Source organism: Natator depressus, chromosome 11 (genome assembly GCF_965152275.1).
Source record: "Natator depressus isolate rNatDep1 chromosome 11, rNatDep2.hap1, whole genome shotgun sequence".
NCBI classification, from domain to species: domain Eukaryota; kingdom Metazoa; phylum Chordata; order Testudines; family Cheloniidae; genus Natator; species Natator depressus.
The window spans coordinates 31,493,376-31,507,795 of NC_134244.1; the positions used below are offsets into that span (position 1 = coordinate 31,493,376).

The window sequence follows — 14,420 nt, forward strand, 5'->3', positions numbered from 1 at the left end:
GAGATCCCAATGCCTAATGGGGCAAAAACATTGTCGCGGGTGGTTCTGGGTACATGTCATCAGGCCCTCTCTCCCTCCCTCCGTGAAAGCAACGCAGACAATCATTTCGCACCCTTTTTCCTGGGTTACCTGTGCAGATCCCACACCACGGCAAGCCTGGAGCCCGCTCAGCTCACTGTCACTGTACATCTCCTGGGTGCTGGCAGACACGGTATTGCATTGCTACACAGCAGCGACTCATTGCCTTGTGGCAGCAGATAGTACAATAGGCCTGATAACCACCATCATCATCACCTAGGTGCTCTTGGCTGCCTCGGTGAGGTCAGTCAGGAGCGCCTGGGCAGACATGGGCGCAGGGACATAAATAGGAGTGACTCAAGCAGGTAATTCTCTTTAGTCCTGCTGGCAGTCGTATTGTACCATCTTCTGGCAAGCAGCCAAGAGATGAGGATGGCTAGCAGTCTTTCTGCACTGTCAGCTGCCAGCCTAAGATGTAAAAGATAGATGGAGGGGATCAAAACAAGAATTAGACCAGATTTGTTTTGTATTCATTTGCTCCCCCTTCCCTCCCTCCCTCCCTCTCTCCGTGAAATCAACGGCCGACAATCGTTTCGGTGAGGTCTGTCGGGGCACCTTGAAAACTTTAATAGAGATTCAATCCTGCCTGGAATACCGGGGGGAAGGATAGCTCAGTGGGTTGAGCATTGGCCTGCTAAACCCAGGGTTTTCAGTTCAAACCTTGAGGGGGACATTCTGTGTGACAGTTGTTTTTGTTTCTCCTTGATGTAAAGCCACCCCCTTTGTTGATTTTAATTCCCTGTAAGCCATCTTGTCAGTCGCCCCTCCATCCGTCAGAGCAATGGCAGACAATCGTTCCGCGCCTTTTTTCTGTGCAGATGCCATACCACGGCAAGCATGGAGCCCACTCAGATCACTTTGGCAATTAGGAGCACATTAAACACCACGCGTATTATCCAGCAGTATATGAAGCACCAGAACCTGGCAAACGAAACCGGGCAAGTAAGCGACGTCAGCACTGTGACGAGAGTGATGAGGACATGGACACAGACTTCTCTCAAAGCATGGGCCCTGGCAATGTGGGCTTCGTGGTGCTAATGGGGCAGGTTCATGCGGTGGAACGCCGATTCTGGGCCCAGGAAACAAGCACAGAGTGTTGCAGATCTGGGACGATTCCCCGTGGCTGCAAAACTTTCGCATGTGTAAGGCACTTTGTGATTTGCTTTCCCCTGCCCTAAAACGCAAGAATACCAAGATGAGAGCAGCCCTCGCAGTTCACAAGCGAGTGGCAATAGCCCTGTGGAAGCCTGCAATGTCAGACAGCTACCAGTCAGTCGGGAATCAATTTGGAGTGGGCAAATCTACTGTGGGGGCTGCTGTGATGCAAGTAACCAACGCAATCAAAGATCTGCTGATATCAAGGGTAGTGAGTCTGGGAAACGTGTAGGTCATATTGGATGGCTTTGCTGCAATGGGATTCCCTAACTGTGGTGGGGCCATAGACGGAAGCCATATCCCTATCTTGGCACCGGAGCACCAAACCGGCGAGAACATAAACCGCAAGGGGCACTTTTCAATGGTGCTGCAAGCACTGGTGGATCACAAGGGACATTTCACCAACATCAACATGGGATGGCCAGGAAAGGTTCATGACGCTCACATCTTCAGGAACTCTGGTCTGTTTCAAAAGCTGCAGGAAGGGACTTTATTCCCAGACCAGAAAATAACCGTTGGGGATGTTGAAATCGCTATAGTTACCCTGGGGGATCCAGCCTACCCCTCAATGCCATGGCTCATGAAGCTGTACACAGGCAGCCTGGACAGTAGTCAGGAGCTGTTCAACAACAGGCTGAGCAAGTGCAGAATGGTGGTAGAATGTGCATTTGGACATTTAAAAGCGCGCTGGCACAGTTTACTGACTCGCTTAGACCCCAGCAAAACCAATATTCCCGTTGTTATTTTGCTTGCTGTGCGCTCCACAATATCTGTGAGAGTAAGGGGGAGACATTTATGGCGGGGTGGGAGGTTGAGGCAAATGGCCTTGCTGCAGGTTACACGCAGCCAGATACCAGGGCAGTTAGAAGAGCACAGGAAGGTGCGGTGCGCATCAGAGAAGCTTTGAAAACCAGTTTCGTGACTGGCCAGGCTATGGTGTGAAAGTTCTGTTTGTTTCTCCTTGATGAAACCCCCCGCCCCTTGGTTCACTCTACTTCCCTGTAAGCTAACCACCCTCCCCTCCCCCCTTCAATCACGGCTTTCAGAGGCAATAAAGTCATTGCTGCTTTACATTCATGCATTCTTTATTAATTCATCACACGAATAGGGGGATAACTGCCAAGGTAGCCCGGGAGGGGTGGTGGAGGAGGGAAGGACAAGGCTACACTGCACTTTAAAACTTAAAAACTTATTGAATGCCAGCCTTCTGTTGCTTGGGCAATCCTCTGGGGTAAAGTGGCTGAGAGGCCAGAGGCCCCCCCACCGCGTTCTTGGGCATCTGGCTGAGGAGGCTATGGAACTTGGGGAGGAGGGCAATTGGTTACACAGGGGCTGTAGCGGCGGTCTGTGCTCCAGCTGCCTTTCCTGCAGCTCAACCATATGCTGGAGCATATTAGTTTGATCCTCCAGCAGCCTCAGCATTGAATCCTGCCTCCTGTCATCACGCTGCCGCCACCTATCATCTTCAGCCCGCCACCTCTCCTCGTGTTCATGTTGTGCTTTCCTGCACTCTGACATTGTCTGCCTCCACGCATTTGTCTGTGCTCTGTCAGTGTGGGAGGACAGCATGACATCAGAAAACATTTCATTGAGACTGCGTTTTTTTCACCTTCTAATCTTTGCTAGCCTCTGGGAAGGAGAAAATCCTGTGATCCTTGAAACACATGCAGCTGGTGGAGAAAAAAAAAGGGACAGTGGTATTTAAAAAAGACATATTTTATAGAACAATGGGTACACTCTTTCACGGTAAACCTTGCGGTTAACATTACATACATAGTACATGTGCTTTCATTACAAGGTGGCGTTTTGCCTCCTCCCACCACGTGGCTAATCCCTCCCCCCTCCCACTACTGCGTGGCTAACAGCGGGGAACATTTCTGTTGAGCCACAGGCAAACAGCCAGGCAGGAACGGGCACCTCTGAATGTCCCCTTAAGAAAAGCACCCTATTTCAACCAGGTGACCATGAATGATATCACTCTCCTGAGGATAACACAAAGAGATAAAGAACGGATGTTGTTTGAACGCCAGCAAACATACGCTGCAATGCTTTGTTCTGCAATGATTCCCGACTACGTGCTACTGGCCTGGCATGGTAAAGTGTCCTACCATGGTGGACGGAATAAGGCTGTCCTCCCCAGAAACCTTTTGCAAAGGCTTTGGGAGTACATCCAGGAGAGCTTTATGGAGATGTCCCTGGAGGATTTCTGCTCCATCCCCAGACAAGGTAACAGACTTTTCCAGTAGCTGTACTGGCCGCGAATGCCAGGGCAAATTAATCATTAAACATGCTTGCTTTGAAACCCTGTATACTATTTAAAAAGGTACACTCACCAGAGGTCCCTTCTCTGCCTGGTGGGTCCAGGAGGCAAACTTGGGTGGGTTCGGGGGGTACTGGCTCCAGGTCCAGCGTGAGAAACAGTTCCTGGCTGTCGGGAAAACTGCTTTCTCCGCTGGCTTGCTGTGAGCTATCTTCCTCGTCCCCAAAACCTGCTTCCGTGTTGCCTCCATCTCCACTGAAGGAGCCAAAGCACAGGGTTGGGGTAGTGGTGGCTGAACCCCTAAAACGGCATGCAGTTCATCATAGAAGTGGCATGTTAGGGGTTTTGACCCAGAGCGGCCGTTTGCCTCTCAGGTTTTCTGGTAGGCTTGCCTCAGCTCCTTAAGTTTCACGCGGCACTGCTTCGGGTCCCTGTTATGGCCTCTGTCCTTCATGCCCTGGGAGTTTTTGACAAATGTTTTGGCATTTCGAAAACTGGAACTGAGTTCTGATAACACGGATTCCTCTTCCCATACAGCGATCAGATCCCGTACCTCCCGTTCGGTCCATGCTGGAGCTCTTTTGCGATTCTGGGACTCCGTTATGGTCACCTCTGCTGATTAGCTCTGCACTCACCTGCAGCTTGCCACGCTGGCCAAACAGGAAATGAGATTCAAAAGTTCGCGGGCCTTTTCCTGTCTACCTGGCCAGCGCATCTGAGTTGAGAGTGCTGTCCAGAGTGGTCACAATGGAGCACTCTGGGTTAGCTCCTGGAGGCCAATACCGTTGAATTGCATCCACACTACCCCAAATTCGACCCGGCAAGGTCGATTTCAGTGCTAATCCCCTTGTCGGGGGTGGAGTAAAGAAATCTATTTTAAGAGCCCTTTAAATAGAAAAAAAGGGCTACGTTGTGTGGACGGGTGCAGGGTTAAATCGATTTAACGCTGTTAAATTCGACCTCAACTCCTACTGTAGACCAGACCTAAGTAACGTATTACATTTATTAAGTGCGGTTCACTGAAATTCTGAACTGCAATCTACAAGAACTCCTTAATCTTCCAAACAGGACTTTGGGTCTGATCCTGAAATCCTTAGGCAAAATTTCCCATTGACTTCTTTGGGAGTTTTCCCCAAAAAAGACCCAAAATCAGGCCTTGCATTTGCCAAACAAGATCCACTCACGTGGGCACGTCCCTCCCACATACAAGTTGGGAATCAGCTGCTTCTGCACCATGGCATCTCCCCTACCCTTCCCAAGAACTCAATGGAAGGTCCTCCATGAGACTGGGATTTATGCAGAGTAATGGGTGAGGTTTGGGCAGACAATGAGCAGGCCACATTAGGAGGGATGAAACCCAGGGATGTGCTGTCCTTCCACTGCACTTGCTGTTATCTGGGAAAAAATAATATAGCCACATTGGATGTTACTGTGGGAGGAGAGGGTGATCATAGTTCATAATGATTTAGTTTTCTTTTGTGCTCTATGTAATGATAGTCCTTACCCAAACGAAACAATTACAGTGAATGATTGATGTCAGTTTCTTTTGAAATTTGTTAACTGTATTACCTTTATTACCTACCAATAATCAGTGAAAACTGCCATAAACCAAGAACAGCCCTACTTTTACAAGGAATTATAACTTCTGTGTTTTTCTAAACCTGACCTTTATATTTGTGCTGAAGATTCTATTAGCAACTGCAAAGGAAAGAAGGAAGCCATATAGTACGAGCAGCAAATTCTCCTGAATGGCAGCCAGGAGTCTTCCATAGTATCCACATCTCTCCAGGATTAAAAGTCATTTTCTTAAAAGGTTATTTTTTAAAAACATTATGGAGTCTGGTATATTTTCTTTTCCTCAGAGAAAGCAGTTTTTCCTTTTATGCCAAGTTCTTTACAAGCTAAAAATCAAACCAGGTATGTCTGGACACCCTTGATATCTCATGAATCCAAGAATCTCCCTAAATTACTTGAGTACAAAAAAACCATGCACAATTAACCACAATACAGTGCAAGACAATTTCCATGTCTCAGCAACCTTATGAAACCAAATATAACAATGTTTAAGATTTATTGTGGCTTTCTAGTGATATAATATGGTTTACTTGAACCTTTGTAGAAAAGACCAAACCACATTTCAAGTAGGTTTGTAAGAAGTGCTTTAGTCGAAGTAGAGGTCTACAGACTCAGCTACATTTTTATCCTCTTTATAAGACGATTCGGACCCATCAACAGAAGCCAGAACAAATCATACTGTAGCTACACAGTGGGATTAGAACTTAATTTAGCCACTATTTTTAAACTCAGCTGTCCTTGTAGTCTTTTGGGGCTAATTCACCAAAATGTCCTGAGTTTCCTCTGTAAGATTTTAGGGAATGTTGGGAGAAAGCCAAAATATAGTCTTAATATGCACCTCCAAAATGGGAGAAATGTAGAAATGTATAGTGCAGGGCTGAGTGTGGTTCTACTCTGAAAAGTGACTGAAAAAATTGATATCTTGATCAGCAGATCTGCATCCTATGTATTCAGAGCAATAACTTATTTTTGTGAAAAATACATTCCCACTCTAATACAGCTTTGGGAGAATAAAGTACCATTTTTACTAAGTCATTCTTCAGAGTAGAGCTGTACATTAAATTATTGATGTTACTATTACATTAAGGTACAGATGAGGAAAGTTTTCAAGAAAAGAAAAGAAAAGACAAATGCAGGATACCAACACCTTCTTTATGTTTTTTGGGGGAAAAACCTGCTCTGATATTGATGTCTAGTATTTTTTAACTCTTTTTCTCTCTTTAATGGTTTTTATACTAGCCAGCTTTCCCTGTCTGTCTAGAGGCATCTTAAAGCAAGATATTGCTACTTATTTATACATGAACCTTGTTTAACTGCAGCTAATGCTGTTTTCAAATTGTTAGAAACCACTTATCCACTTACTTGTTAAGTAAAGCATATATTAACATATAGTGAATGTTCAGTTTACAATATTTCTAGTCAGGAAGTCCTTAAAATGTTACACTAAGTCTCTGCCCCCACCCTACATTTTACCTGTATTATATATCCCTCCTCACCATAACATGTGAGTGCCTATTCTGGAATTAGACACATGCAGGTCATGTCTAACCCTTGCCACTTCTTCTTACACAATGGCATCTCTCATTCCAAAGCTAAAACTCAGGCCCACGTCCTCATTGCAGTAGTTAAGATATGAAGTCACTGCCTCTTTTCTGGCCTTCCAACAAATGCCATCTTGCTCTTAAAACCATTTACAACACTTTTGTAATTCTCATCTACCTGGTTCATCACATTGACTATGTTGTCTCCTTCCCTCTCTTTGCATCTCTCCATGAGCTCCTCCTGTTCCACCACAAATACAGGTACTTCTCCATGAGTTTCTCCTTTTTCATGACAAACACAGGTAATTGTTTTCACTTTTAAGACCTTTCATGATTTGAGTCTACTGAACATTTCTCATTAGATATCAAGCTGTCAACCCTCACCTCTGCTCTGCCAAGGATACCAGCCTTTACTACCCATCAGTCCAACTTTCCTTAATACCCCTTCTTTGCATTTTCTTCCATGCAGACCTTTATGCATGGGGAAGCGCCACATAAAAAGAAAATCAGCATATTGTCCTTCTTCAGATTCAGAATGCTGTGACCACTGTTTATTGCACTAATCATAACAACACACTGTTACCTTTCTCCTCCTCCTTTGCATTTGTTGTCCCTTGTCATATACTTAGACTGTAAGCTTGTTGGGGCAGGAACCTTCTATTCATTATACACAAGCAAGGTGCTTAACAATGGGGCCCAGTCCCTGATACAAACCTCTAAGCACACCACAATACAAATAATAAACTGAAGCAACTAAATGAAGATTATTATACATAAAAAATTAATTCTTCTAGGAATAAAAAATCTTTACCTTTAATTGTATATTAGCAGATGCTTTTTTCTTTTCTTCAGTAAGTGCATGTAGTTGTTTGTAGTCAACAGGTTTATACTTCTGGCTGAAAAGACCATTTTTCATACGAACAACCAGATTATCTATATTTAACATAAAAAAGTCATTTCAAACTGTATAGAAACATTTTTTAAATGTTGGACACAAAATTAAAGCTTAATTCACAGGATGACAGAGTATTGTACTTAAAAACATATGATTTTGCTAAGAAAATATTAGGAAAATAGTTACACATTAAAAGTAATTTGTGTTCAGTGGATCTGATTTTCATTCCACTTTAGTGTCAAATCAGGAGTAACTACTGAAATAAACTGAGCTCTAAACTGGTAAAAATGATCTCATAAACAGTTTCACAATTTGTCTATTTTGCAACTATCTCAGTCAATCAATGATATTGGCAATCAACACCAAAAATTAACATAAGGAGCACAGTGGAGTCATGGTTCATGACTACAGTTCCTAAGCTCTACAGGAATGCAGATAAATAAATAATATTCAGTTTAAATAAATAATATTAAATTTAAATTGGGTTTGCTGGAATTTTAGTAAATTCTGATAAAATAATAGAAAAACACAGGCTACAATGTACTTTTAGTTATTCCTGGTTCCAAAGAGGCTGGATCTAGACTGTTCTCAGTGGTAGCAGATGACAGAACAAGGAGAAATGGTCTCAAGTGGTGAAGCACTGGAATGGGTTACACCTAGGGAGGTGGTGGAATCGCCTTCCTTTGAGGTTTTTAAGATCAGGCTTGACAAAGCCATTGCTGGGATGATTTAGTTGGGGTTTGGTCCTACTTTGAGCAGGGGGTTGGACTAGATCATCTCCTGAGGTCCCTTCCAACTCCAAGATTCTATGATAACTACTCAGACATATTTATCATGAACTCTGAATTAAGGAACCAGTATCACTTCTAAGATGTCAGATGAATAGTTCTATTTACATATGAATGGAACGAACTGTAGAAACTCAGTTATTTCAGCTATATATCAGACTGATTTTCCAATACAAGAACAGAAAATATTTTCCTCTATATTTAATTCATCATTCTGAATTATGTAGGCTCGGAGAGGAGGGGAATAAACTTACTTTCTTTAAATATATGGGAAGCCATCATAGAATCATAGAATATCAGGGTTCGAAGGGACCTCAGGAGGTCATCTAGTCCAACCCCCTGCTCAAAGCAGGACCAATCCCCAACTAAATCATCCCAGCCAGGGCTTTGTCAAGCCTGATGTCAAGGTTCCTCCCCCCCCTCTGAACTCTAGGGTACAGATGTGGGGACCTGCATGAAAACCTCCTAAGCTTATTTTTACCAGCTTAGGTTAAAACTACTCCAAGGTACAAATTAATTTTATCCTTTGTCCTTGGAATATCCACTGCCACCACCAAACTCTAACTGGGTTTACTGGGAAACGTAGTTTGGACATGTCTTTCCCCCCAAAATCCTCCCAACCCTTGCACCCCACTTCCTGGGAAAGGTTTGGTAAAAATCCTCACCAATTTGCATAGGTGACCACAGACCCAAACCCTGGGATCTGAGAACAATGAAAAAGCATTCAGTTTTCTTACAAGAAGACTTTTAATAGAAAAAGAAGTAAATAGAAGTAAAGGAATCACCTCTGTAAAATCAGGATGGTAGATACCTTACAGGGTAATTAGATTCAAAACATAGAGAATCCCTCTAGGCAAAACCTTAAGTTACAAAAAAGACACATAGACAGAAATAGTCATTCTATTCAGCACAATTCTTTTCTCAGCCATTTAAAGAAATCATAATCTAACACATACCTAGCTAGATTACTTACTAAAAGTTCTAAGACTCCATTCCTGTTCTATCCCCGGCAAAAGCAGCATATAGACAGACACAGACCCTTTGTTTCTCTCCCTCTTCCCAGCTTTTGAAAGTATCTTGTCTCCTCATTGGTCATTTTGGTCAGGTGCCAGCGAGGTTACCTTTAGCTTCTTAACCCTTTACAGGTGAGAGGATTTTTCCTCTGGCCAGGAGGGATTTTAAAGGGGTTTACCCTTCCCTTTATATTTATGACACCTGACCTTAAAAATTTCTAAGGAAGGAGATTCCGCAACCTCCATAGGTAACACATTTCAGTGTTTCACTACCCTCCTAGTGAAAAAGTTTTTCCTAATATCCAACCTAAACCTCCCCCACTGCAACTTGAGACCATTACTCCTCGTTCTGTCATCTGCTACCACTGAGAACAGTCTAGAGCCATCCTCTTTGGAACCCCCTTTCAGGTAGCTGAAAGCAGCTTTCAAATCCCCCCTCATTCTTCTCTTCCGCAGACTAAACAATCCCAGTTCCCTCAGCCTCTCCTCATAAGTCATGTGTTCCAGTCCCCTAATCATTTTTGTTGCACTCCGCTGGACGTTTTCCAATTTTTCCACAACCTTCTTGTAGTGTGGGGCCCCAAACTGGACACAGTACTCCAGATGAGGCCTCACCAATGTCGAATAGAGGGGAACGATCACGTCCCTCGATCTGCTGGCAATGCCCCTACTTATACATCCCAAAATGCCATTGGCCTTCTTGGCAACAAGGGCACACTGTTGACTCATATCCAGCTTCTCGTCCACTGTAACCCCTAGGTCCTTTTCTGCAGAACTGCTACCGAGCCATTCGGTCCCTAGTCTGTAGCGGTGCATGGGATTCTTCCGTCCTATGTGCAGGACTCTGCACTTGTCCTTGCTGAACCTCATCAGATTTCTTTTGGCCCAATCCTCCAATTTGTCTAGGTCCCTCTGTATCCTATCCCTACCCTCCAGCGTATCTACCTCTCCTCCCAGTTTAGTGTCATCTGCAAACTTGCTGAGGGTGCAATCCACACCATCCTCCAGATCATTTATGAAGATATTGAACAAAACCGGCCCCAGGATCGATCCTTGGGGCACTCCACTTGATACCGGCTGCCAACTAGACATGGAGCCATTGATCACTAACCATTGAGCCCGACAATCTAGCCAGCTTTTTATCCACCTTATAGTCCATTCATCCAGCCCATACTTCTTTAATTTGCTGGCAAGAATACTGTGGGACACTGTGTCAAAAGCTTTGCTAAGGACAACAGACTTCAAGGACAACATAATTAGTTCCTACTGCATGCAACATAAGTTATAACATCTTACTTCTGGATTCCTACGGTCACTGTTTAAAACATCTGGACAAGCAGGTAGATACAAGACAGATTGACTGGGATTTTCAAATGAGCCTATGGGAGTGGAAGCTTAAGGGAATTAGGCATCTAACTTCCTTAGGCTCCTTTGAAAAATGTCAGCCACTGCCTGGTGTCTTGTGGTACCGCAAATCAGTTTTAGACACTGATGGCAAAAACACATCCCTGGAACAACTCAACTTCAATGAAATAATACCCTCTCTTCAGTCTCTCATCTCTCTCACACCTACACAATCTAAGTGAGGGAGAGGGTATCTGGGATGAGGACAGTGTGAGTGGGCAAGTAAAAAGAGAGAAAATAGCAGAGGAGGCAACAATGAATGTGGAGAATCAGATGAATAAGAACAGAAAGTGAGTCAATGGAGAAACTTAACAGACAGGCAGAAAACCGAGAGGATAAAGAAAGGGAACAGGGGAAAATGGGAGAGACTACACTCATTTTTTGGAATTTTAACAGACACCCATTTCACACAGAAAGATACATTAAAAGAGATCACTAAGTAAACATATAAAGGTCCATATGCTTCTGTCAACCATGAAATAATTACTTAGCAGTATCTACATTAAAACACCTGAAAAATATTTGTTCCATTACCAATGTTTGGTAAAGGCAGTAATACTGTATGTCCTCCCCAGGTAATAAGTCTCCATCATCCTGGAAATTTTCTTTCTAAATATATTTTTTCATGTGCTCAAGACAGGGACCAGAATGACAGTGGAGGAGACTGAAGTAATCTTTTCCTAGTTCTTCACAACTTACTCCCATTTTATATCTCTACCCACATTTCCTTTCTACACGAGTCTACACGTTCTCGCTGCTCATCCTAAGAAGGTTGTGTTATTCATGTCCTTCTTCTACACTTTTCTTTGTGCCTTCTGTCATGTAGCTTATGCCTGGAACTCTCTTCTGAACCTAGTTTCACCTTCTTCTTTTAATCATGCTTCAAAAAAATCACTCCTTCAAGGAGGCTCGTAAAGTCAATGCGATCTGCCTACACAAGATTTGAATGCAGGAGGGATTGGAAAGAAAAGGCCTATCCCACTAGGTTACCTTATTTAGCAAAACTTGCTCTTATGTTTTGGTGTCAACATACCTTCTGATTGATTACTGAAAATAAAATGACATGGGGTGATACTTCCAATATTGAGTATGTGTTGTAAACATCTGCAAAGCTACCTCATTATCCTCCTTAGCACTCTCCTTTGCTGTGACGCCTACAGAAAACCTGACAATGGTTAGGCCAGTAGTATGCTGAGACCATTGCCTACTATACAATACTGACAAATATTTTCATATTGTTTTCTAGTACTCCCCTATCAGTATCCATCTGTTGTCCCTTATACTTTGCTTTTGGGGGGCAGAGACCTTCTTTTTGTTCTGTTTGTATCTTAGTACCTATCTTCCAGGTGCTAAGGTAATACAAATAATGTTATGAACAACATTTACCTAGTAACAAACCAGACGTTATGACATTTACATATTACAGCGGGCAAAGGAGCACAATAAATAAAATGTGAAAGAAAAAAAACAGTGGCTTCCAAAATGATGCCAGATGATACCTTCTATCATGAAGGAGGGTTTTTTTAATACCAAAGATCAGAATGTTATAGTGCCATTCATATGTATGTAATTGTACACAGTAGCTTATAAATATTGTTCTATTGTAGACTGTGATAGAACAGTTAAACTAATAAAAATTCAAATATATATACCTATGTCACTAGTCCTGTGAGTTGTAATGAACGTTCGAAGGTCCCTTCCGCTCATGTTTCTTACATCTGTTGAGAAATAAAAGTTTTGATATTCTAAAAACCAATTTAGCTAAGAAATTGTAATGCTCTTATTTTGTTTGTACACTGGGACAGGAAAGCTAGTGTCATATGGTTGAAACTACCTTCTAACCAGATAATAAATTATAAGGGTTCATCTTTTGTTTTAGGACAGACTTCATGAATCGCTTTGTGAAACACTAGCAAAATCCCTTTTATATTATATTGATGACATTAGAAGAAACAGAAAAAGTACCCACTCTGTGGTAGATCTATGTTACTCAGAAAAATACAGTCAAACATGAAGTCATCCACTCATTATACACGTACTAATAGCTGAAAGCCAGTGCTGTTGCATGGGTGCAGCCATAGGCACCGACTCCATGAGTGCTCCAAGGCTGGAGCACCCATGGGGAAAAAATGGTGGGCGCTGAGTACCCACCGGCAGCCAGCTCCCCTCCACTCCCTGTCCTGCCTGCCACAATCAGCTGTTCTGCGGCGTGCAAGAGGTGCTGGGGGGGGGGAGGAAAGGAGCGAGGGCCGGGCATGCTCAGGGGAGGGGGCAGGAAGAGGCAGGGTGGGGGTGGAGTGGAGGGTGGGTGGGAAGGGGTGGAGTGGGGGCCTGGCCTGAGGCAGAGCTGGGGGGTTGAGCATCCCCCAGCAGATTATAAAGTCAGCGCCGCTGGGTGCAGCATTTGGGCCAAGTAATCTGCCAGCTGTTCAGCCTTCCTCATACGACCAATGAAACTGTTGCATGCAAGTTAGCTGTAGAGTAGGAGTAGTAATAGGTCAGAGATAACTCAACCAATCATGGCATAGATACATGATTTGCTGTTGCTTGGATATATTTTGTAAAATCAAAATGCCTGATAAGTTAAGAACTTGATGTTAATGGACTGTGAATCCCAGCGATGATTGAATTTGCTGATATTCTGAACAAAAAAAAGCTCTCAACCATGCTCGTAGCTCTTTCCATTGCTTCACACTGAGAGACATTCTAGACTTCAGAGTGTCACAAAGATAAGATTCCAGGATTGTCACCTATTATGTAGATAATGCTTTTCAAAACTTATTAGCATTATTAAAATCATCCCAAGAATAGAATAGGAGTAGAAGGCTTTGTAGGAAACTTATATGCAGTGCGGTTGTGCCAGGATATTAAGGAGACTAGGGGATGAGGTAGTATTTTATTGGACCAACTTTGTTAGTGAGAGAGACAAGCTTTCAAGCTTACACGGGGCTCTTCTTCAGGTCTCAGAAAGTAACTCAGAGTGTCCCTACTAAACGCAAGGTGGAACAGATTGTTTAGCATAGTAGTTAACACACCTCAAGGGAACATTCAAGGTGAAGAGGCCCATTAACACCCCTCCAGTCACAGGGAGGAAAGGAAGGATGGGAAACTGGGAGGCAGTGACCATGAGATGGTCGAGTTCAGGATCCTGACACAGGGAAGAAAGGAGAGCAGCAGAATACGGACCCTGGACTTCAGAAAAGCAGACTTTGACTCCCTCAGGGAACTGATGGGCAGGATCCCCTGGGAGAATAACATGAGGGGGAAAGGAGTCCAGGAGAGCTGGCTGTATTTTAAAGAATCCTTACTGAGGTTACAGGGACAAACCATCCCGATGTACAGAAAGAATAGAAAATATGGCAGGTGACCAGCTTGGCTTAACAGTGAAATCCTTGCTGATCTTGAACACAAAAAAGAAGCTTACAAGAAGTGGAAGATTGGACAAATGACCAGGGAAGAGTATAAAAATATTGCTCGGGCATGCAGGAGTGAAATCAGGAAGGCCAAATCACACGTGGAGTTGCAGCTAGCAAGAGATGTTAAGAGTAACAAGAAGGGTTTCTTCAGGTATGTTAGCAACAAGAAGAAAGTCAAGGAAAGTGTGGGCCCCTTACTGAATGAGGGAGGCAACCTAGTGACAGAGGATGTGGAAAAAGCTAATGTACTCAATGCTTTTTTTGCCTCTGTCTTCACAAGCAAGGTCAGTTCCCA

General features: G+C 43.5%; 1 protein-coding gene across 2 annotated transcripts in view; it reads right to left on the bottom strand.

Moving 5' to 3' along the window:
* Positions 1 to 14,420, bottom strand: part of CCDC148 (coiled-coil domain containing 148) — a 151,580-nt gene that overhangs the window by 97,688 nt on the left and 39,472 nt on the right. For both annotated transcript variants that reach the window (XM_074966824.1, XM_074966825.1), the window contains exons 2-3: positions 12,362 to 12,427; positions 7,421 to 7,542 (exon numbers count right to left, since the gene is read on the bottom strand). In XM_074966824.1, coding sequence (XP_074822925.1) covers positions 7,421 to 7,542; positions 12,362 to 12,416 — 177 coding nt within the window. In that variant the 5' untranslated portion in view covers positions 12,417 to 12,427. The remainder of the gene's footprint in view (positions 1 to 7,420; positions 7,543 to 12,361; positions 12,428 to 14,420) is intronic.